At 40.6% G+C, this 25,438-nt stretch overlaps 1 protein-coding gene across 1 annotated transcript in view; it reads left to right on the top strand.

Annotated features, from left to right (window-relative positions):
• The window catches only part of LOC113172464 (ADAMTS-like protein 2), a 31,089-nt gene extending 10,591 nt beyond the window's left edge, over window positions 1–20,498 (top strand). Inside the window, exons 4-21 of the mRNA XM_026375435.1 lie at window positions 3,728–3,803; window positions 3,891–3,993; window positions 4,338–4,483; window positions 4,901–5,024; window positions 7,571–7,651; window positions 7,938–8,113; window positions 8,225–8,374; window positions 8,456–8,648; window positions 9,373–9,441; window positions 9,972–10,299; window positions 10,449–10,549; window positions 12,464–12,590; window positions 14,953–15,166; window positions 16,747–16,902; window positions 16,998–17,168; window positions 17,296–17,472; window positions 18,390–18,537; window positions 18,749–20,498. Of these exons, the coding sequence (XP_026231220.1) occupies window positions 3,728–3,803; window positions 3,891–3,993; window positions 4,338–4,483; window positions 4,901–5,024; window positions 7,571–7,651; window positions 7,938–8,113; window positions 8,225–8,374; window positions 8,456–8,648; window positions 9,373–9,441; window positions 9,972–10,299; window positions 10,449–10,549; window positions 12,464–12,590; window positions 14,953–15,166; window positions 16,747–16,902; window positions 16,998–17,168; window positions 17,296–17,472; window positions 18,390–18,537; window positions 18,749–18,876 (2,668 nt within the window). The 3' untranslated portion in view covers window positions 18,877–20,498. The remainder of the gene's footprint in view (window positions 1–3,727; window positions 3,804–3,890; window positions 3,994–4,337; window positions 4,484–4,900; window positions 5,025–7,570; window positions 7,652–7,937; window positions 8,114–8,224; window positions 8,375–8,455; window positions 8,649–9,372; window positions 9,442–9,971; window positions 10,300–10,448; window positions 10,550–12,463; window positions 12,591–14,952; window positions 15,167–16,746; window positions 16,903–16,997; window positions 17,169–17,295; window positions 17,473–18,389; window positions 18,538–18,748) is intronic.
• Window positions 20,499–25,438: the final 4,940 nt, after the last annotated feature.

The following is a 25,438-nucleotide window of genomic DNA, read 5'->3' as shown; positions in this document are numbered from 1 at the left end:
ATTTAAGGTGGCTTGTGCATAATGGAAAAATAGTATGTAAGAAAGGTGTGCAGTGACCACTAGGGTCGATGATTGTCCCAAATGTCTAGTGCAAGAAGCATGAAACATGAGTGTGTGAAGTGAAGTGGGTCAGTGCAATGTGGTGTGCTGGTTGAGAGTCCGTATCGCCTGTGGGAAGAAGCTCCTCCTCAGCCTCTCTGTGTTGGCCTTAGGGAGCGGAATCGCTTTCCTGACCTCAACAGAGAGAACCGTCCAGAAGGTTCTCATGATGCCAGACTCCTACAGAGGATGTACAGGGTGGGTCTTTAGGTTGTTGAACCTATCCACGTTGTTTTCTTCACTAGCCCTTGGTGCCAGGAGGTCCCTCCTGTTGTCCCCACTGTAGGGCCCTAATGACCTCTACAGGACGGTGGACTGCCCCAAAGGTTATCCTAGACTTTTCACTGTGTATCCTCTTAGAATTTTAATTTTAATTTGTAGTGTAGAAATGGGTATGTTACTGTTACCATCCCTCCTGTTGAGACATGGGTCAACCCATGGCTCACTAATGCTGCTGCACTGCGTAGGGATTTCGGTAGTACCAGTTTATTATCAATCATATACACATTGTCTTTCAACATCGCCCCACTTTTTATCCATGTTTTGACTTCTGCCAGTGTTGCTGCTTGTTGCTCTTCTCTCAGTATGTCAACAGTGATCGCAGCTGTGTACAGGAGTTGTTGTTGTGCTGGCATGTCCTTCCGTGCCGCAACCTTGGCGGCTTTATCTGCGAAATTGTTCTCATGTGTTATGTCTGAGTTATCAGTCTGGTGAGCTGCACACTTACACAGTGCCAGTTGTTTTGGAAGTTGAACAGCTTCTAACAATTCTTCTAAAATATGTGCATGTGTCAGCAGCTTTCCTGCTGAGGTTTTGAAGCCTCTGTTTTTGCCATATTTTAGCAAAATGATGTACTGCTCCAAATGCATACTGACTATCAGTATAGATATTGAGTTATCAATTTCAGCAACTGGGTCGCCCCCCCACACTCGACGTCTAGTGTCCAACAGTAATGTGGCTCGCCTGGCCCATGCCGAACCGCCTCGTCAGTCACTGGGACACATCTCATTCCATTGTCTGTGGGTACAACGGCGAGGTTCAGCGCTGTTAACAGATCTCTACCTAGCAAATTTATTGGGCATGAGGTATCTACAAGAAGACGAATCTTTACCTCCCTACCGGTCTCTGAGTCAGTTACCCGAAGTGGCTTTGATAATCTATTTTGTACTATGTGCCCTGATGCACTCCTTACCCACACTACTTTATTGCTGGCTTGGAACTGTGGTGGCATTTTAGTTAAAACTGTGGTGCAAGCACCAGAGTCACAGAGGCAACTATGCTCTTTTCCTGACACATTAATTTTTCTCATTGGCATTCCTGTGTCTTTGTTTTGAGCTACTAATGCATGTATATCTATATGTAGCTGTGCCCCATCTTCAGGCTCAACAGGTTGTAGTCATGCAGATGGCTGGTTGTTTTTGTCTGGACAGTTTGCAGCAAAGTGCCCTCCTTTGTGGCAGACAAAACACTGATTTTTCTCATAGTCTTCGTCCTTCTGTTGTTGCTTATCGTGATATGGTGGACGTCCTCGACCATATCCACCTCTTCTTCTTCCGTAACTGGTGCCACGCCCGCGGCCTCTGCCACGTCTTCTGAAGGTGGTTGGGTCATTCACGAATGCCCCCGCCATCTTGTCTTTTTGGTCGAGCACTCTCGTTGCGTGCTTAGCATGATTAACTGCCTCTTGTACAGATCCTGTGTCTATGTTGACCCATTGTTTTCTCACCAGCAACTGGACGGGGTCTCTGAGGCCTCTTACAAAAGCCATCTTCAACTGTTGTTGATATGCAGAGGCTGGGTCTGAGTTATGCACAATGCCTGAGTGTCTTTTAAACACCTCGTCGAGTCTGTCTCTGTAATCCGAGGGTTCTTCTCCTTCCCTTTGTCTACAGTCTCCTATTTTGCCATAATCAGCTCTGATTGCAAACTGTGTTCTTACTGCTTCCATCACAGGCGTCAATGCTGTGCGTAATTGCTGGCTATCAGCTGCGAGCACGTCTGTTCCACATATTATGAGCAGGCATTGATGGCACTCTCTCGCCTTGCTCTGTTCCAACCATTTGTCTGACAATTTGTACTCAGTTTGTTTTTTCCTTCTCTTTTCTTTGTTCACTTTCATCATCTCCAACTTCAACTTTGACTGTAATTCCAACACATCTTCCACTTTTAACTTCCCACTGAAACCGTGTCTCTTCCTCCATTTCTTCTGACTCACTCGTCCTGCCCCCACACATTGAGTCTCCATGTACTTTTCATCACCTTCCAATGTGGACACAGCTTTCCCCTTGCTCTGTGTTTTCCCCATTTCTAGCCTGGGTGTTGCACTTGTGATAAGAATTGTTGCTCTTACTAATGCAAGTCTTGTTATTTATTTATACGCTACTGTATTTATTCACTTAACTTTATTTCTACTTTATTATTAATTCATTTTCATCTAGAGATACACTTATTTCACGTATTATCCCGGTATCTTTGTATTTTACAATGTATAATAATATTACCACTACTGGGTCCGGTGAGAGAGTTCTCTGACATTCAAGCTCTCCAGCAGGACAATAACACGCCCTTCTACACCAACTAATATGGTGCGGTGTTATTTTTATGGACTGAGTCCGACCTTGATGCTGTTGAGCGTCAGTACTTCGTCTCTCACAGGTAAAATAACAATCGGATCAGGGCGCAAACCTCTCCTAAAGGTTACAAAATGCTGGCCTGATCACTCCACGCACACGTATAACAATCACACCTCTGTGGATCCAATAGGACTCTAACTGGCCCTCCTGGGATTCTAACTGATCCCTTAGACCGGCTCTAACTGGCCGTCTTACTTTTACCTTGGGACTCTAACTGGCCCCCCCTGGGATTCTAACTGATCCCTTGGACCGGCTCTAACTGGCCGTCTCACTTCTACCTTGGGATTCTAACTGCTCCCTAAGGTCGGCTCTCACTGGCCGTTTCACTGGTACCTTTTTTCTTAACACATTCACACCGGCTTTACGTGTAGTATCTCACCTCCTGATCCAGGTTCACCCAAACACGGGTCCGGAATCCGATGCACTGTAGTGGCGGCACTGCCGATCCGCTACTCACCGGCCAGAGGTGAATTTACGCCTCAGGTCTTTCAACCCCCTCTAAGGTGGATTGGCTGTCGACAGACTTCGGTGTGGAACTTCAGTGTCGCCAAAACAGTCACGAATCCGGCTCGAAGGACCAGAGAAATGTCAGGAGATTGTCACCTATGATGAGTTTCACCTATGATGATTTCACTCCTTGCTAAGAAAACCTGCAATCAGACAGATGAGACACAGACAGCGTATTCTTTGTACAAAGGGCACCCTCCTCAGTGTAACACCCTGAGAGAGTACACCGAGGGAGTTCCTTGGTCCTTTATTTATAGTCATGTGATATAAGAATGTACACAGTGTGAGTGAGTGTGATGATGTGTATGTGTGTATGTCTGTGTGTGTGAGAACCGGCCTATTCCGGTCCTGGGGTCCGTCAGTTATGTGTTATGGGTGAAGGCTGTGTATAAACCAAAACAATGATAGCATGAGTACAGAGTGTGACAATATGATTAGCTGTTTCACAGTTTTCTCTTAACATATATTGTATCCTGTTTGTGTTTCAGGTTATCCACCACACAGAACGTAAACAGCTCATATTGTGTTGGTTCTCCTAAACAGTACCAGCTTTGCCCAAACCAGGTGTGGTGCTACATTGATATTAATACTAATGTTAAATTAAAGAAATTAGTTAAACAATGGAAACAGTGTCTTTTTCTTTTTCTCCAGGTCTGCCCCAGTACAAGTGTTAGCTTCAAACAGCATCAGTGTTCTCAATTTAACTCTAAAGCCTTTGGAAGAAGTCACTACCAGTGGATACCTCTTTACCCAGGTATATAGTCAATTCAACATATACAATATCATGTCTGTCTTCCTGTGTCTCTTCAGATATCAGTTTAGCAGAGTCACTGGAACGAACAGTGACTAGGTTTGGTCTGTCTCCATACCCTTCTAGCTATTATTCTGTTGTGAACATTCACACCTTGCATAGTATCCTTTTTTGAATAAATAAAAGTAAATTAGCAGTTTAAGTGATGAACCATTTTAGTAGGCAACTGCAGTAGGCAACTAGGGTAATCTCAAATAATAACCAGATATAACTAATTGAATTTCATTACACAGAAACCATATATTGTTATGTCAGTAAAGTAAATATCTGTATAATTTCCTTTTTAGCTGATTACATCAGCATCTCCAATAAGCCCTGTGACCTGCAGTGTACAACAATCAATGGCGAACGACAGCTACTAGTTCCTGCCCAAGATGGCACCTTCTGCCATGATACTAAATACCAGGGAGTGTGCATAGAGGGAATATGTCAGGTAATCCAACCAGAAAATTTGTCATTTTCATTTTTACCTACAGTAGTCTATTACATGTCCTTTTAGTACTATTAAAAAATTAGGTTATAGAATTAGATGAAAAAAAAAAAAAGCTGTGCTAATTTTTGCTCACATGAAAAATGGTGGTTTCAGGCAAAAGATGCTATCTTGACCTGGTAATAAAAGCTGATATGTTGATCTTTTGTCTCATATTCACCTTTTAATGTCGACCCAAACATATTTAGTATACAGTAAAGGAATTAGCCTCACTTTTCCAATGCTTTTGAAAGGGAGTGTATGTAGATTTTTTATTACACAAATAAGAAAATGCTTCTTATTGATGAGGAAAAGTGAATGCATGATTAAATGTGAGTGAATAATCATGTTCTTATCATGTTTTTAACTTCTCCTATGAAGCCCGTAGGTTGTGATGGGGAGCTGTACAGCAGTAAGACAATAGACAGATGTGGAGTATGTGGAGGCAATGGAAATTTATGTCAGCGCATCTCTGGATCATACAGAAAGGCACTCACACAGTTAGGTAACACACACACAAAAATACATATAAATAGATATGCGTACAATAAGTAAATTATAAACCTCAGAGCACTGTAGGGATGATGTGGTAGGATCACCCTCTGTAGTTCAATTCAGCTACTTGTTAGCAACAGCCTTTTACTAAGACACATAAAAGCATAAAAATCATAAGTGGTGTATTTACTGATGAATAATTCTTGTTGTAAAATATTACTTTAAAATCTCATAAGTTATGTGATGATGAATTTGGTTACACTGGCACAGCAATAACAAAAGTTCAGGATCCACATTCAGATTCAAGCCTCAGTCCAGGCTTTGAGATGGCTGCCGCTGAGACTTCTCCAATCAGTTTATTATACTGGATATTAAACTCTTTCCAAGTGACAAAAGCTTTGAAATAGGACATTAAACATTCCTGTTTAAATCTGCATGGCCCAATATTACCAAAATTGAATTGATTATCATGAGTAGAAGGACAAGATGTCTCACTTCAGGAAACTCTCTCAACATTATCCTCAGACGCCCTTATATCCCTATTCCAATCAATCATACTTGCATCAAGGGGTTACAGTGTAAGTAGGCTAAAGCCCTCCGTGCTGGTGCACAGTGCTTCCATTTCTCTATTTTCACAGAGAGCATGCCCAAACAGTGCTTATGTGGCTCGTCAAAGCCAAGGTATTAGCCTCAGGTGATGATATAAAGTGGAGCTAATGACAATATGTTTTTGATGACATTTTCTCGTTTAACACATTTTCCTGTGCCAACATTTATTCCGGTCCAGAGTTGCATTAATCTTTCACCAAGATATTTCACAATTTGAGCCTGATGAATCCTGGCATTATCATCTTTGAATATGCCAATGTCATCAGGGAAGAAAAAAAAACTATTGATGGAATAACCATCAGTCATTCAGTATATTCAGTATATTCAGGGAGTCAGCTGACCTCATAACGTTGCTGAACCTAGACCTAGACCTAGAACTGCAGCAACCCCAGATCATGCTGCCCCCACAGGCTTGTACAGTAGACACTAGGCATGATGGGTGCATTACTTCATCCATCTCTCTTCTTACCCTTATGTACCCATCACTCTGGAACAAGGTAAATCTGGACTCATGAGACCTCATAACCTTCTTCAATTGCTCCAGAGTCCAATCTCTATGCTCCCTACCAAACGGAAGCCCTTTCTTTCTGATTAACCTCACTGACAAGGGGTTTTCTTAAGGCTGGACAGCTGTTTAGTCCCAATCCACTAAGTTCACCCATCACATTGTGCATGTGGAAATGGAGAGTTTTACTGTTGTTTTTCTACATTTTAGTTTCACCAAACATTGCCGATCATGATCATTTAAGATTTTTGTGAACACACTTTTTCCTCGAAGATAATGGTTCCCCATTATCTTTCCAGTTTTTTAAAATGCATGGGACAGTTCTTCAGCAAAGTTTTCTTTGCTTGATGCATGCCAATAATTTGACCCTTCTGAAACAGATTAACATCTCTTAAACGACCACAGGACGTTTCCTTTGACATGGTTGTTTAAGAAATGAGAAGCTACTCACTGCATCAGTTAGGGTTAAATAACTTGTTGCCAGCTGAAACATAATCATCCATGCAGTAGTTATCCAATGGGAGACTCTTACCGACTGGCGTAGTTAAATCCAGATGGTGTTTTTTTTTTTTTTTTGACGAGCAGTGTACCTGACTGATTTGGTATATTGTGGAATAAAACATACTTAGGAGTCAGTGAAACATCTGATTCAACTGAACAGTTCAATTTACACTTTTTGTGTTACAGTGTGTAGGTCAGTCACAAATTGGAAGCGCTCAAAGTCTATTACACAATCACTGTGGTTATGCACATAAAATACAGGAAGATGCACTTGAAGTGAAAAATATGTTTTTGGTATCAGTTATATGCTTAAATTGTGACTGAAATGTGAGTGTATTTGCAGGCTGTACAGATGGCTGAATTGATTGAAGTAGGACCATTTTGCTGCTCACGGTCCTCACTGTGGTGGTAAAAGGACTCATATTTTGTCAGTCAAAAAGAGTGCAGATGATTACGTGAGCCCAGCGATTCACACAAGCCCAGTGTTGACATGATGTAATCCACAGCATCTCCTAGTGTGTTCTGTGGTGAACACTGCTGTTAGCAACTGAAAAACAAGATTTGTGCTAGAGTTTGGAGACTAATGTTTTACCTCCCTCAGTTAGACTGCTAAATCAGGTGCACGTTGGCTTTCTAAGGACATTTTCTAAATAAAGCGGGAAAAGGAGTTTGAATGAACAGTGATGCCTAGTCGTCCCTTAGCAAACATACAAGCAAAAGGTCCTAAGGATAATTTTGAGCATGTTCACTGAAGTGAGACACCAAGACATTGATTAAATTAGGCTGATATTATATATAATTACACTTTTGGGCTTAGTGTTGACTCCTACCAGAAACATGGAAAAACACAGAAATATGTTTTGGACATTTCTTTATTAATGCCGCACAGGTAATCATGTCACATAAGTGTAGTGTGTTTAAAGTGGGTCTTTTGTCATCAGGATATGTGTTCGTCACCAATATCCCAACTGGAGCCACAGATATTCAGATCATAGAGAGACACAAGACTGAGAACATCCTGGGTGAGAACCTACAACTTCTTAAGGTCAATATACTGAGTGTTACATTACCAGATTTGAAAAAAGATTTAAAGCAAACTGTATCAGCTCTAAAATGTTTTCATGATAAAATCGGATATTTAAAAAATATCCACCCTAAATCTGGGTATTTTGATAATCAAATCAAAAACAAAAAACAGTAGCTACATTGGTACCAGTCTCTTAAAAAAGACTAATTATTATGTAGTCTAGGTATATTACATATATCAATGTCTCAGTCCCACCCCTTAATGTTTTCCCTCCTGTGTAGCCCTGTCAGATGAAGCTGGTCATTTCTTCTTCAACGGAAACACTGTGTTTGACAATCCTCAAAACTTTCGTGTTGCGGGAACGGTGTTTAAATACCGACGTCCAAACAGTGTGTTTTCTGATGGGCTGGAGTATATCATGGCTCAGGGTCCAACACTGCAGGGCCTCAATGTTATGGTAATACAGCAAAATCACAGGGTCTAAGATTTTGTATCTTACTGTACATGTATTTCCTTTTTTTACTTCAAGTTTACTCGTGGTTAATTACTTTTGCCTTTGTGTATGTAGTATTACAACTTGAATGGAAAACTCCCCCACATCACCTATGAGTACACCATCCCACTGAAGTCTTATGACATCACTTCTGCAGAAGGCATGACCACAGACCCTGCTCAATCCCAGCTTAACTACAACAACACCTTCAACACCTATGAAAAGGTGAATATGAGGGGGGAGCATGTTCAGCTGACAAATCACAGCAGAGGAAGTGCAACATCTGTTCATCACTACAAAACCCAGGTGGGAGGTGATGACCAATTAGATACAGTACAGCTGCAGGTAGAAATGGAGGAGGAGGTGGTGTGGGAAATACGGACACCCAGCCCTCCACCCCCAGCAGCTATATTGGTCTACCGACCTGCGGATGTCACCAGCCATGTGTTCAGCCACAACGATGTGGAAGAGCAAGGACCTCCAGCACCACCTGGATACCGTGAGTCAGAGAATTGTCTGACCCCTCATAGTACTTAAAATTATAATATGTTTCTGTGGATGTTGATGCTTTAAATTGTCTATTAAATTGCTAATTGACAATCAATGACAAGTATACAACAAAATTGAGTACACAATATTTAACTTAAATTCAAGTGCACTGTATTTGATTTTATGTAAAAAAAAAAAAAATAGAAACTCCTATGTTAGATTGACAAGATAGATACTGAAAAAAAGGCCTCAAATTTAACCCTTAGTACCTCTGTACTCCATTTTGATGTATGCTTTATATTTTGTTTAACTAATTGTATGATATGGACAGCAACTAAGTATGTCATTGCCAGTTTTTCAACTGTCTATCTGCTCAAAACTTCCAGAGGATATCTTGATTACTTGGCACTACTACTTTAAACATAAAAACTGCCTGCACACTATAGCTCATAATTAATTTTAGATATAAATATTTGAGAGCTGATAGTGATTTATCAGATGATGTTTTTAAAGAGCTGTGGCCAAGAAACAGTATGTGCTCAGCGAAACATTTACAGTATGTTTGACAGTGCAAATTATGTAGTGATAATTACATAATAATAAATGACCTCAAACATTTTTGTTGGCACTTCCATACCTCAAAGTATTATTACATTACAACTAAAGTAAGTTTACATGATTTGACATCATGTATCTGTTTGTCTCGTCCCTTTTTTGATGTTCACTTTGTAAAGGGAGTTCCTCCAACTCAATTGATGAGCCATCCACTGCCAGTGACAACAACTTATTGCTCTCATTTCCAGGTAGAAAGCACAAATTCAATATATACAAAATTCTTTTCTAGCTTAATCTTTAAATGTCTTGGTAAATAATACATCAATATGTTTTTGTTTTTAAATCCTGTAATATTTTGAGATTGAGGCACTTGTTCTTTGTTTTTGGATATTGCAATATCATGTTGAGCCAAGTTGTGGGGTCTGAGAAAATATCACTTTTATTTTGTGGTACTAAATTGACTCTCATAAACATGGTATTGATTTTATAGTATTATGAAAAAGTGTATTTTACAAATATTTCAAACCACAGATGACTATTCTTTTTAAAGCCCCTGAATCAGACCTGGTGTTCAGTACAGCCATGGCTGCTTCTGCAAAATAATGAGCAAGCCAAGTACTTATAGCAAGAGCTATAGGAAATTGTCAAATGGTGCTGGGATAACATGCGCAATCAGGTTTTATTTGTGAAGTATGTGCAGTTTGACTCTATCCTGTCATTAAATCAATAAATATACCACATATGAAGATATTCTAAAAATGTTTATGTCCATTCATAGGTGGTCAAAGTGTTCAGTCTGCTGTCCTACCTAAAGAGCCAACCTTTCTGCTGTTGGAGGACCTACACCACAACCAGACAGACTCAAGCACACATTCCCTCACAGAGTCAAACACACACACTTTTAAACACACAATCATTGATCCTCATTTACCAGCAGAAGCACATGTGGAAACATTGTCTTCCACAAACACAGAAATACACTCAGACTTGCTCACAGTCACTGACCCCCACTTTGTTAAACATACAAAACAAGAATCAGACACACACACTGCCATCTTGGTACAGCTGCAGCAGGTGTCTGCAGTCCAGGCAGCCAACACAGAGAGGTATGAAGGATCAGCTGTGAAAAATATAAATTGTATAAATATATAATATTTATATAATATTTTGTTGTTTTATAAAATAAGCTGGAAAAGATCAGATTTCAAAATATTTCCTTTTCTCTCTTTCTCTCTCTCTCTCTCTCTCTCTGTAGTAATGACTTTGATGTGGGTCTAGATGCAGATATTAGTCAGGCAGACATGTATCGCTGGAAGGTTTCTGCTTATGCTCCATGCAGCTCAACTTGTACAACAGGTAAACACACATGTACAAGACGCCCCAAATAATACCTACATTTATCACATCTACATTTCTAAGCTTTTAGCTTTTCAAAGATTTTTTTCTCCATCCATTTGTAATGGTTGCTTATGTTCAAGCAAGATGATAATTAAAATAATTTATATGCATTATCATATTCAAGAATGACAATAGGATGTTGTCTTATCCTTGTAGTATCTTCTGTATTTGTTGTTGTTGCTGTCCATGTTCATCTTTTTCTAATACTCACAAAGAACTACAGCATACTTACATTGTATCCCAAAAATTGCTGCAACTGTGCTTTAAGTCTTTGATGACAGTTCATCTTTCATCCATCTGATGAAGCCTTCTGCATGGGAGTCTTCCAGAGCTTTAAACCAAGTCCAGTTTTCACTGAACAGCAATTTTTGGAATAACCATGACCCGAATAACTGAACATTTGTACAGACACACACTGGAGAACAAAATTAGAGAACAACCTACAATTACCTAAATATCAAGGTCACTACTTAGTCCAATTTGATATTATCTAAACAGCAGCAAAAGAGCAGTATTTTAAGCATATTTTAGTAGTAATAAAAAAAGCCTTAGAGACTTTCAGATACCTCCCAGTTGTTAGTATTAATTTAGCACCTGGTGCTAATTTCCTTAATTGGCAGCCAAACCTTCCAGTTTTCACTGACTTTTCAAGATGGTGAGCTGTTTTAAAGTGACTAAAACCCTCCTGCAGCAGGTTGTCAAGATGAAGACCAAAGGGATGACCCTATCAGCCAAAGCAAGAGAAGTTGGTCGTTTCAAATCTGTAATTGCATCTTTGCAATGTCACACAAAAAACACAGCCACGAAAGGCAAGTGCAAGAGAGGACAGGATGATACAGAGGATGTCGGTTCACCGCTGCACGTGGAATTGCTCGCTAGTTCAGTGCTAAGCAGGTTAAGGATCTGTCTTGTCAAGCAGTGTCTCGACTTTTCAGAGCATTTGGACTGAAAGCCCACTCTGCAGTGACCAAACCTCTCATTAGCAAAAAGAATCAAAAGGCTAGACTAACTTTTGATGAGTAGCATGTTGTGTGAACAAAGTAGAATTGGTCCAAAGTTCACTTTAGTGATAAAAGCAAGTGTAATTTATTTGGTCTGATGGTTCATTGTCAAAATGGGGAAAGACTGAACCCAAAGTTTGTAAAGACGTCAGTGAAAGGTGGAGGAGGAGGAAGTGTCATGGTTTGAGGAATGTTTTCTCCAGCAGGAGTTGGGCCTCCTAGAAAGCTACATGGCAGAGTGAATGTAAATGTTTATCAGAACCTTCTTCAACATCATGCAGTTCCTTCCCTGCATTCATCACCCAATCAGCCAACAATTATCACTCAGGACAATGCCCTCTGTCACACAGTCAAACAGGTAAAGCAGTTCTATGAAACTGAAAACATAGCCAAGAAACCCGCTACAGTCACAGAAGTGTGGAAGAGACCGGAAGAGTGGTCCAAAATCACTCCAGAGAAGTGTGACAGACTAGTGATGTCCTGTGGCCTCAGGTGTGCTGAAGTCATTCAAAGCAAGGGCCTGTACACTTCCTACTAATTGCTGACTGTTGTTGTTGTTGTATCTTTTTCGGTGCTACAGTCATTGCTGCTGTGTTTTTTGCTGAATAAAGTTTTTAATTGAATTTAATTGAATTGTTCTGTTAACATGGTATAGCCACAACACCAATTCCTTCAAATGTTGAGCAATGAAGATAATGTTATGTATCAAGTATTCATAAATTGTTCTCAAATTTTCTCTAGTGTACATGCATTGTGGTGTGCATAGTTTGTATGCTGCTGATGTACTACTGTAAATGTCTGCAGTCTGTGTGCATTCTGTTAACACTGTTTGTGTGTGTGTGTGTGTGTGTGTGTGTGTGTGTATTACAAGGTATCACCACTAGCTATGCCCTGTGTGTACGGTACGATGGGACTGAAGTCGATGACAGTTACTGTGACTCTCTGACCAGACCAGAGCCCACACATGAGTTTTGCACTGGAAAGGAATGTCCTCCAAGGTACTGCCCTGTCTAATTTAACTTTAACTGACTAATACATTTTATTTCATATGGCAAAGAAGTGATGGTTAAGTGGGAAGACCTTCTTGAAACATTAGTTGTGTTGATTTAAATTGTTGATAGTCTTTGATTCGTTCATTGCATTGGAACGGGCTCACTCATTTTTATCGATAATGTGACTGCTGACAAATGAATTCGGGGGGTATAGAACTGTACTTTCTGCTTACATTCACCCAAATGCTACAAAACCGATAGGACACCACTTCATAGTGTAGATGGATAATAATACAAAACACACTGAACGAAACTGCTAGACCTTTTGAAGGCAATGAAAATGGAATAATCTACAATGACCAAGTCAGTTGCCTAAACTCAATCCATTAGAGCAGGTTTCAGTTACAAAAGACTGGAGGCATATAGACCCGCAAACAAGGAGGCTGCAGTGAAGGCCTGGCAAAGCATCTCAAAGGATGTCTATATCTATGGGCTTCAGATTTCAGGCAGTGATTGACTGCAAAAGACTTTACTTTTTTTAGAGTATTGCAAATTATGGTAAGATTTACAATTATGTCACTTTCTCAAATATTTTTGAGTCCCTGAAATTAAAACTACTCAGCTTAAAATGCCTTTAAATCCTCAATTGTAAATGCAGTATTTTTGTAAAACCTCTTGGAATAAAGCTGAAAGTGTACAGTTGCAAGAAAAACTTTGTGAACCTTTTGGAATTTCATAGTTTTCTACATTAATTTGTCATAAAATGTGCTCTGATCTTCATCTAACTCACAACAATACAAAAACACAGTCTGCTTAAAATAATAGTACACAAACATTATATGTTTTCATGTTTTTATTGAACCTAACATGTAAACATTCACAGTCCAGGGTGGAAAAAGTATGTGAACCTTTGGACTTAATAACTGGTTGACCCTCCTTTGGCAGCAATAACCTCAACCAAACGTTTCCTGTAGTTGCAGATCAGACCTGCACAACGATCTGGAGTAATTTTATACCTCTCCTCTTCACAAAACTGTTTCAGTGTAGCAATATTCTTGGGATGTCTGGTGTGAATGGCTCTCTTAAGGTCATGCCACAGCATTTTAATCAGGGTTGAGGTCAGGACTCTGACTGGGCCAATCCAGAAGGTGTATTTTGTTCTGTTGAAACTAATCTTTTGTTGAATTGTCCTGTTGCATCACCCATCCTCTGTGGAGCTTCAGTTGGCCGACAGATGGTCTTATGTTTCCTGCAAAATGTCTTGATAAACTCTGGAATTCATTTTTCCATCAATGACAACAATCCATCCAGGCCCTGAGGCAGTAAAGCAGCCCAAACCATGATGCTCCCTCCACCATGTTTTACAGTGGGGATGAGGTTTTCATGTTGGTGTGCTGTGCCTTTTTTCTCCACACATAGTGTTGTGTGTTTTTTCCAAACAACTCAATTTTGGTTTCATCTGTCCACAGAATATTTTGCCAGTAGTGCTGTGGAACATCCAGGTGCTCTTTTGCAAACTTCAAACATGCTGCAATATTTTCTTTGGACAGCAATGGCTTCCTCCGTGGTGTCCTCCCATGTACTCCATTCATGTTTGATGTTTTCCTCATTGTAGATGTGTCAACAAAAATGTTAGCAGCAACAGTGCTGAACTTCCTCCATTTGTAGACAGTCTGTCTTACTGTGGACACATGAACATCAAGGCTTTTGAAGATACTTTTTTAACCCTTTCCAGCTTCATGCAAGTCAACAATTCCTGATCGTAGGTCTTCTGAGAGCTTTTTTCTGCGAGGCATGGTTCTCATCAGGCAGTGCTTCTTGAAACCAGTAAACCCAAAACTGGTGTGTGTTTTTAAAGGGCAGGACAGCTTTCAGCAACACATCCAATATCATCACACTGATTGGACTCAAGGTTGGCTCACTCCTGGCTCCAATTAGCTCTTGGAGAAGTCATTAGGCTAGAGGTTCACATACTTTTTCAACCCTGCACTGTGAATGTTTACATGTTATGTTCAATAAAAACATGAAAACATATAATGTTTGTGTTCTATTGTTTTAAGCAGACTGGGTTTTTCTATTGTTGTGAGTTAGATGAAGATCAGAGCACATTTTATGACAAATTAATGCAGAAAACCATGAAATTCCAAAAGGTTCACAAAGTTTTTCTTGCCACTGTACATGTCATGATGGTTTTTATTTCAAATCCATCGTGGTGGTATATATAGGCATACTCTTAAAAACCCTGTCATTGTCCAAACGGAGCTTACTGTTTACTGTAGATTAGCTGCACATGTTAACTGCTGATTCTGCGCCAGAATTTCAACATTTCATTTAACACAAATCAATAATAGATTTCCTCACTTTGCAGATGGGAGACCAGTGGCTGGAGTGACTGCTCTCGAACCTGCGGTGAGGGTGTTCAGTACCGCACTGTGCGCTGCTGGAAGATGCTGTCACCAGGTCTCGACTCCTCTGTCTACGATTCACTGTGTCTGTTGCATGACCTGCACAAACCAGCAATTAGAAAGGTCTGCCATGGCCAAAGCTGTGGACCACAGTGGGAGGTGTCTGAGTGGTCAGAGGTAATGTAACAAGCCAAAGTGCCATTTGTCTGTTGATGTTCCATGTGATGTTGATGACTGGAATTTTCATTGGTACCACCTTGATTTTCTTAAGATATATATTTTTTCAATTGAAGTGAAATCATTAAAGCAACTATACACTAACTACATACATGACCTCCTTTATCTAACAGGCGATTGGTCCACAAATGGTCCTACTGTATCGTCAGGTGTGCCCAGCTGAGCTCTTTTCAAACCAGTCTTCTAATATAAGATTAATTAACATAATATGAATCCAACAAGAGTATAGTTTTCATACAGCACTTTAAAATGGTGCCTTAGAAGTGAGAAAGGCCACAATGACACCTAGAATTAAAAAGTGACATAGTACCTTCGAAAACTTTGATTCACCAAAGGAAGAAAAAATGGCGAGTCTCATAATTCTGAGATACTATAAATCAAAATTATAACATCCAGATCTCTTAACTATGAGGTAAAAGTTTCTCTCCAAGAGGACAGGGCAGACTATGGTGCTGACTTTGCGTTATTTAATCTGCTTATGTCTTTCCTGGATTGGGACTCTGGTCAGATATTTCATGGGGTAATGTGGATGTTATTATTATTATTAATAGTATATTAACACTGCCCACAGAACTAGCCAGTCACAAAAGGTGCAAGTCTGCCAATGGTGCATTTGCTGTCAGTAAATGCACCATTGGCCCCTTCTCCATGGCTCAATAAGTGAGCTAAACAGTAAATTAAGCAGCTCACTCAAGCAACTCAAGTTTTAATGGGATAGGCCTACAAACTCTGCATTAGCTTATTGTTTTTCTGGTATTATTTTGCATATAATCTGTGACCTGATCAAAATGGCATTCTTCCTTCAGGAGCAGCTAAATCAGTATGGGGTGTTTAATGGATACAAATTAATATTTGAAAGGTATCAAAGCTGGCTTTGTTATGCATAGTTTTATGCAGTCATTGTAGCCAGTTTTTTTCTTTGGTGAATGCAATGTGCTTCTGTTCAGGTGTAGCTGTTGTCTTTATATCCAAAACGTCTAGCTGGCAAACCTGTGTCTAGAGTTTGCATATGGGTGCTGTTGCAGGGCATGCTGTGAGCTGCCATTGACTTCTTAGTGTGTGTGTGTGTGTGTGTATAAACAAAACAAACATTGTCCTGTAAAAAAGCAAAACCCACCAGTGTGAATATGTTTATTCCAGGGAAATCAACAAAACATAGTGGTTTTCCCACTGTACAGGACAACGTTAACATGCACACCGAGAATAGAACAGCAGTCAGGGACACAATATAACAGACGGCTGTAAAACATATGAAAGGAAGCAGATCATGACTTATGTGGTGTGGTTTTTGATCCATATCTGTAAATAGTGCTTTCGATATCGCTAGTAGGAACTTGTTCCAATATTTCTAGTTGTTGGTGATAATGGTAGTAGTAGTAGTAGTACTAGTAGTAGTAGTTGTTGTAGTTTGTATTAGCAACAGATAATAGTTAATAGTTAACTTAAATACAATAAACAAATCTTTTTGCAGTTGTTATGAGTAATGTGTGTGTGTTTGTGCATGTCACTCTGCATGTCAGTGTTCAGCGCGATGTGGCTCTCGCGGCGTTCAGACTCGGGAGGTCCGGTGCTCCATGGAAATGAGGCTATGTAACAAGTCCTCTCAGCCAATAGAAAGTCAGGAATGTGAAGGCCCGCCCTGTGACAGGAGATGGACAGTTTCTGACTGGGGACCTGTAAGTTTTAACAACACACACAGCTTTAATAGTGAATGATAACGCAATAAGTTCCAGCTTCAGTGCACAGTTCAGTGAAAATATTTATGTGCCAGTGCTCAGGTATGTGTGGATATGGAAGGATGTTGCGTGCGGTGACGTGTCGATCATCAGGTGGTGCATTGATGTCAGAGGAGCAGTGTGACCAATCGCTGCGCCCACTGGCCATCTATCCTTGTGGTGACAGAGACTGTGCCCCCCACTGGGTGGAACAGGAATGGCAACAGGTAAATATTTAAAGAACCAGTCATTACCTTTCAGGAACCTGAGAGCAGTTTGATAGTGCGTATCTCTTTAAAAACTGCAAATTATTGATCTACAGTTATCGTTTTTCTAATCACTTTATTGTTTCAGTGTAATACTACATGTGGCCGCGGTGTGCAGCACCGTCAGGTGGTGTGTGCTGGGCTTGAAGGTGGTGTGTTCAAAGAGTTTCCAGATAGTAGCTGTGACCAAAGCAAGAAACCAGACATCAGCTCCTCCTGCTTCCAGAGACCCTGCTCAAAATGGTTCACCACATCCTGGTCCCAGGTAACAGCCTCTCTGCATGGCTATTAACTGATGTACCAGCCAGTGTGTAACCATTTTTCCTCCAGTGTGATGCTAAACAGATTACTTAGCCAACCATTATTGTTTACTGTTTTTGATGCATTCACCTGTATTTAAACTGAGCGCCTGTGTATCTAAGCATCAGTGATACAGCATGTACAGTAGATAAAAATCTACAAGCTTGACAGACTGCATCACTGATTACATGAATTTCTGTGTGGACTCCCATGTACCTATAAAAACTACTTGCTGCTTTCCCAACAACAAGCCCTGGGACATCACAGACATTCAGAATGAGAAAAAGAAGGCATTCAGGTCAGGTGACAGGAAGGCAGCAAGGATCAGGTGAGGAGAGAGCTGAGCAGGCTTCACCCCAAAAAGGCTGCAGGGCCAAATTGAGTCAACCCAAGGGTGTTGAAAGCCTGTGCTATCAAGCTATGTGGTGTTCTCCAACACATTTTAAACCTGGAGAAAGTTCCTCTTGGGTGGAAAAAGTTGTGCTTAGTCCCTGTGAATAAGACGCGATGTCCCAGGGTCCATGGAGTCCCATCACTCCTCTCTATAGGCCTCTTCTGTAGGTCGTATCTGAGTACAAGTACTTTGGAGTGTATTTGGACAAATAGGCTCCGAGCTGGATGTATTTTCTGAGGAGGCTCAGGCCAGTGTCATCTTGTATGCTGTGGTCTGCAGCAACATGAAGGTGGCAGACACTAACAGGGTGAACAAATTGCTAAACTGCTAAAAGGAAGTTTCTGTCCAAACTCTTCTCAGATATTCTGTGTATATGTTGAGTTTTTAGCATCGATGTTATTTTGTGTTTGTGTTGGTGTGGATCTTTCTGGTGGTGGTTCCTTCCGGGATTTGTAAAGGTTTTTGAATCGTGAATCCTTTCCTCACAGTGCAGTAAGACCTGTGGGACTGGTGTCCAGGTTCGAGAAGTTAAGTGTTACCAGGGGGAGGAGCTGGTAATCAGGGGCCACAGCTGCAACTCTGCCCTCAAACCAAAAGCCAGACAGAGCTGTGAAATCCAGACATGTCCAACACCAGGTAGAAAAACAAAGCACCGTGAGCATTTGCATCAGCTGATGCAGCATGTCAGAACACTTTCACTTGTGCAGAATAAATTAACCTCTAAATGTTTCACTGTGAGACAATGTTTCTGTAGTGTCCTATTGAATTAAGTGGATAAGAAAGAAAATAATACAGCATTTCACACTTGCCTTTTTCTAAGTTTACGTTTTTTTTCTTTCCCCACCAGCATCTGTAGACAACTCCTGCCAAGACAAGCCAACAGCTAACTGTGCCCTGGTCTTAAAGGTTAAGCTGTGCTCCCATTGGTACTACAGAAAGGCTTGCTGCCAGTCCTGTAGTGCACCAAAACCCTGAAGTAATCATAACTGTAATGTCCCACCTTAAACCCTCAGCTCAAACCACCGGTACCAATATTCATTGTCACTACATTCTAACTGGTGCTACACAAACACCTGCTGCTAGCAATGTGAGGCCTTAGGACATCAATATTTACTTTAGTACTCCTACATTATCACTGATGTCAAAGGTTAGCATGTTGTCACTGCCTCATACCTGTTAATGTTACCTCTTTATTCTTGTTTCCTCACACCTAGAATTGCTCCTAAAACTAAACAGATATTTAGGGAATCATAAGATCACTACTGATTCCTCAAAGACTCAGTCAAGTCATTTTTAAGCAACTAAAGTACTGAAAACTTCAAACAGACACACTCTACTGAGCTTCCCCATCTGATGGAAGCCCTGCCAGCATGCTACTAAACCTAAATCCTCGACCACCTCCTCCCAAGAGAATGTGAAGACAAACTTTAGGATACACTAGGTGTCCAATAGGCTGTGTTTGCAGCAAACCTGTCTTTTGATCATCATTGTTCCTCTGGTCTTTATTTCTATCCTCCTCACTATAGTAGTCACCCTTTTAAGGGTTAGAACCCCTAAAGACTCTTATCCACCTATCCCTGTATCAGTCATTCCAAGATGCACCCCATGAGAAGTTTGTGTTCTGTATAATACATGGCTATAATCTATCCTTTGAGTGTAATGTGTGTATTCCACTAAAGAGGGTAAATGCAAATCACATCAAAGTCCTACAGCAGCTTTGTCGTTACTGTGACAACAGACAAGGACAGATTAGACCAGCTCTCTCATCCATGGTCCAGTCCCGTCCTGATGCTCTCTAAATACTCAGTTTGGTCTGGTGCTGATATGTAACGGTGCTTTTTTTTCTCTGCTAATCCACGTTCAGAAAAGTACACGTCAGTCGAAATTAATTTGGATGTAGTAAGTTACCACTTAGATCAAGACTACTACAACATCAGGACAGGTAACTGTGGTACTGGCAACTGACCATCACCTAAACCTAAATGTGTTTTAAATGTATTTAAGGTGTAACACTGAAAAAAAACTAGTAGTAGTGGTCATATTAAGGTGCACATACATTAACTCATCCACAAAGGACACTCCCTCAGTGACAATAAACAAGGACTGAAAGATGCTTCTCTGGGCATGTTGCAATTTCTTTATACTTTTATATACTACATCAATAACATTTACTTTGTTGAGATTTGGCAAATGTGTGCAGTGGCCCCTCTTCAAGCAGCTCAACTGCCCATTACACACTCTGCTGTGCAGGTTCAGAGAGACGTAACTAAAGCCCAGTTTAAGCTCACGAACAATATGCAGATCTTAGGTTACATGAAAGATTTTTTTGCTCAGTCACAAGAGACATCAATATCTGTTTAATTCCTAGTTGTCTAGAGTAGATGTGCTCTGCTGGATATCGTACCACAGCTTAGTACAAAGACTGGAGGTAGGGGAAACTGCTGCCATATCTACAAAAGTCAAATGGAACCGATCTTCAAACCCCCCTAATATTTTGATGCATACAAAACCTAAAGGCCTGTCATAGGCTGGCTGCCTGTTTACGGTGAACCCTGCTTCTTGCCCAGTGACAGCTGGAATAGGCTCCAGCACTCCAATGAGCATTATTAGGAGAAGCAGCTAAGCTAATGGATGGATGGATGGATGGATGGATGGATGGATATAGAAATAGAAATAATGATGCATTACAGCTATTTCTTGGTCAACTGCTGAGTGCCTGACTGGACGCAGCCAGCAACATACATACTCAGAGTCACACTAGTATGTCAAAAATCAAATTCCTTCAGAGAGGTTTGCTGTACAAGGACTCTAAATGGGTCAAAGGTACTATAGTTCTATAAGTTCTATAAGAATAGAAAATAGAAGAATAGCACAAACACAGAACCACCCAGAAACAGCTGAGGAGCAGGAATGTGGTTCTGTAGTGTTCCAACACCTGTGAGAATACACTGTAAAGCCGTCACTGCTGGCCTCTCCCACACTGTTGTTTACCTGTTGTTACATCGCCCACAGAGCTGCTGTTGTTTCGTGTACTGTATCTCACATAAGAAATAAAACATTGTCTGTTTTGACAAGCACTGTGTCTGACCTCTTCAGTGCTACTCCTCACACAACGAGCTTCAGGAGAATAGGAAAAGACATGGAAGCCAAGCAAATGACCAAAGTAGAAGCGAAAAGCTTAAATTTCAATGCTTGCCAGCTTAACCATGGTAATTCAAGCTGGTCTACGTATGGGAACTACGTAGAGCAGACATAAAGGGACATGAAGATACGTGCTGTTTTGACTGAAACACGACCCGTTTCCTCTGTTTCTAATAAATGAGCATTGTGTCGTTTCGAATACCCACCCATCAGCCGTTTCGTTTGACATTGCCATGGTTACAAGAGATTGAATCCCAATTGGATAACACCTTTAGTGAAACCCAATAACACACATGAATGCACACAAAGCAACTCGTGGAAACTGGTCTCCACAAACCACTGTGGCTCTTTTACGAACAGCCAGCAGGAAGAACAGCAGGTGATTCATCTCATTTCATTTACATCATCTGACAATATTCAGAAACAAGTTGTGATTTTGTTAACTAGAAAAGATCCCTGACATGTCTTTGTGCTTGTCTGCAGGAAAGTCCCTCAGAGACCAGGTGAGTCCTTCCATCTTGATTAATGGCATCACAACCAATGTTCAGACATTTGCAGTGAGAGTAGCTGAGCCATATCAAGGCACTAATTATTGTTAATTGTAACTTGGAAATATAGAAAGAGTAGGAAACCAAAACCAAGACATCTGGTTCTGACTGTTTTAGAGTGTTGGAGGCTGTAATTTCTGCTGCTGTGGTCAGTACACATTACGTGCTGGAAAAGTCAAACTTGAGATCATGTTCTGAATTCAGTTTAGTGTGATCATTTACATTTAGACCCTTTTATCCAAAGCGACTTACAAGTGAAGAACAAGGCAAACAAACAAAATCTAAGTCAAGAAGAAACAACATCAAAGCAAAGTGCTATCAAAAAAGAGTTTCTGTTTCAAGAGATGTGAGAACGGAAGAGTAGAAATTTTATTTTATTTTTTTTTAAGTGCAAAGGAAGATGATGAAGAGTTCTGTTTTCAGCAGTGTTTTAAATATTAAAGTGCTCATTCCACCATCGAGGGATCACTGAGCTGAACAGTTTTCCTTGGTGTCGACTGTGTGGTCCTGGTACCACCAGACGATGTTCCCTGGTTGAGTGCAGTGGACGGGAGGGGATGTAGACCTGAATTAGCTAACTGTGGGCAGGAACTTCATTTAATTGGTATTGGCACAGGCTAACTGGCTTTTTCTCCTTTTTCCATCGTCAAAACTGTCAATAAATCTAAAACCAACTGGTTCTAGGCCTCAACTATTAGTAAAGGTCCAAATATTCAAACTTCTACCCAAGCAACGTAAGAGTATTCTCCACTGTCCACTCAGGACATGCTACATACATGTCAATAGGTTCAACAACATTAAGCAGGGCACCGTTTGTGTCAGATCATGGAATTCTATAATATGTTAGGACGGAGGTGACTGCACTGTACTAGAAAAAACATTTAATGACTAGTTGTCACTTATACCGTGAACTGGGGAGTAGGACAATGTAAATTCAACTGGAGAAGCCCAAAGCTAAAAGTGTACTTCAAGACAGCATTTGATGATTTTTTATCTTGGCTGACATGAACCTTCATAAACACAAGCACACAATGTGGTTTTTTTTGGACCCCTCATTTCCCATCCTGTTGATTATAATGACCAGAGCACCAAAAGTTTCTAGACAAACCTAGAATAACATCAGTGAGTGTGAGGCTGAGAGCATCACACCTTTTGAGTAACAGGAGACGGAGAAACACGTTGTTGGTTTGGGACTTTTTAAAGAATGAGTTGACAATAGGAAAAGTATAGAATAACAGCAGAGCCTAGAGACCTTTGAATTATTTCCATTGTAGATTAAAGCTTAACTGAGTGCACCTTCAGAACCAGACTGGAAACTCTGATCCTATGAATTTGATTCATGTCAGGATTATTGGGATCATTTTTCCGTGTCAAACTACTGCATCATCTCACTCTTTGTCCTGTCCTCGTCCAGATGCCTGTTAAAGCCACAGTGCTGCTGCTTGCAGCGATGTGTTTGTGCTACGTGGAGGAGTCTGTGTGTTACCCCAACGGCCAGGTGGAGGCCTCCTGTGCCAGCATGATGCCACAACACAACCTCTTCCTCCCATCCACCAGCAGCCCACCATACAATGTGTCTGCCTCTAGTGACACCTACAGGCCAGGTCAGGTCATTACAGGTAGGTGTGCTTTTACCTGATGTCACTTTTCAAAGTTCAAAAGCTGAAAAGTTAAATGAAGAACGTGTTTTTTTGATTAATTAATGAATGTTTGTTTTGAATTTGATGCCAACAACATGCTTCAAAAAGTATGTAATGGCCGTCAGTTTCAATCTTTGATTGGTTGTATTTTTACTGTTCACGATTAAATACACTGAGCATTTTTAATGGTTTACTTTTCTGCAGTGTAGCCAGGGTAGAAGCTTTTTTTAAGTTACTCCTAAGTTACCTACTTTTCAGGTCATTTTTACTCTTCCTCAGCCTGTTGCTTCTTGGCAGCAAGTTGATCGATTGATCAAGTGGCTCTTTTGTGTTATCATGCCTGCTTGCAGTGACGGTGGAAGTAACGAACAGCTCCGCAGTGTTCGAGGGTTTCCTGCTACAGGCCAGGAGCAGACAGGGAAACGGTAAAGTTGGTCTGATGTTGGACTGTTAAAATGTTTCTTTGTGCTCTTTAGAAAGGTACGTGCATGGGATTGTTGCTTAAGGCTAAGATGCATCATGGGGATCATTTATTGGTTTGTAAGGATCCAAATGTTGCCATGTCACCTGTGTGGAATGAACTTTTCTCCTTCCAGATATGATGTGGCCTCTTGGAAAGTTCACCAACATTAACACGACCCTGTTCACTGTGCTGAAGTGTAATAACATGGAGGTAAGGTACAGTCTGAGTGATGAGGATTGCAACACATGTTCGTGTTGGAGAATGCAGTATTTATCTACACATTCACTGATCTGAGAGGTGGTGGTGACTTCAGTGTTCACTGACGTATCATTGTCATGGTTATTCTTTGTGCAAATCAGATCCTGGACTAGAATAATCCCACTTTTTTCTTCAAAATATTTTGTCACAGGCATCTCTTTGTATGCGCATAACTTTGGTGTATGATGCTCCAACTGTGTCTCAACAAGAGGTGTGTGTGTGTGTGTGTGTGTGTGTGTGTGTGTGTGTGTGTGTGTGTGTGTTTGTGTGTGTGTGTGTGTGTGTGTGTTTGTGTACACAGAACTCAGCTGTCAGTCAGGCATCAACACTGAAGAAAAAGAAGATCCAGTTGACCTGGGAGGCACCTTACAGTACTACATATGGAGAAATCTACTTCAGGTAGAAAACGAAACCAAAACACACAACTACACAGTTTCCTCATCTATGACCTAGATCTAGTGATCTTACACCAAACATTTTCATACATATTTGTTCTGTCACCATGAAACGTGCTGCATGTGAACAACCATCTTGACCGTATCACCACAAAATCACAGAAACAGATCAAAATGACTGGACCAGATCAGACGTCATAATACTTGGTGACACCATTTATCATCCCCTGTCCCTGTTTTTTCCATCTTGTCATTGACACGGCAGTGCCACTGTGGTGAGGAATCTCTCAGTGTTCTGGGTTCAGCTGAACAGCAGCTCTCTGAGACTGGACAGCACTGGAAACCCTGCAAATGGAGTGAGTGCTGACTTGCTGTGGGAGCTATGTGTGTGCTGTGTTCACTGACTGATTTGTCACATTTAATGATTCAGACCATTAAACAAATTGTAATATGAAACAAATATAACCCAAGTAGATACAAAATACAGTGCTGTAAATGACAATATCATTCACTGAGGGGAACAACTATCCAAACGTTAAAGTAGTAAGTAAGTAAAGTAACTGCCCCATAAATCTAAAAGCTGGTTGCACCACCCAGATCATCACACTACCACCACCATGTTTGACTGTTAGTATGATATTCTTATTATGAAATGCTGTGTTAGTTTTACACCAGATGTAACTTGACACACACCTTATAAAAGGTTCTTCATTTGTCTCATCAGTCCACAGAATATAAAATCTTGGGCATAATCAAGATATGTTTTTGAGAATGTGAGACAAGCCTTTGTCTTCTTTTTGGTCAGCAGTGGCTTTTGCCTGGGAACTCCCCCTTGGTGTTATTTTTGCTCAGTTTCTTTCTTATTGTTGAATTATGAACACTGAGCTTAAGTGAGACCAGTGAGGCCTGCAGCTCTTTGGAAGTTGTTCTGGGTTCTTTTAATTTTTGTAGGCTAGTCACTCCTGGTTAGGTTACCGTTGTTCCATGTTTTCTCCATTTGTGGATAATGGCTCTCAGTGTGGTTCACTGCAGTTCAGAATCCTTAGAAATGAGTTTGTAACCCTTTTCAGACTGATATTTGTTACTCATCTG

The sequence above is a fragment of the Anabas testudineus genome, chromosome 17 (assembly GCF_900324465.2).
Source record: "Anabas testudineus chromosome 17, fAnaTes1.2, whole genome shotgun sequence".
Lineage (NCBI taxonomy): Eukaryota > Metazoa > Chordata > Actinopteri > Anabantiformes > Anabantidae > Anabas > Anabas testudineus.
This window is presented reverse-complemented; position numbering and strand designations above follow the sequence as displayed.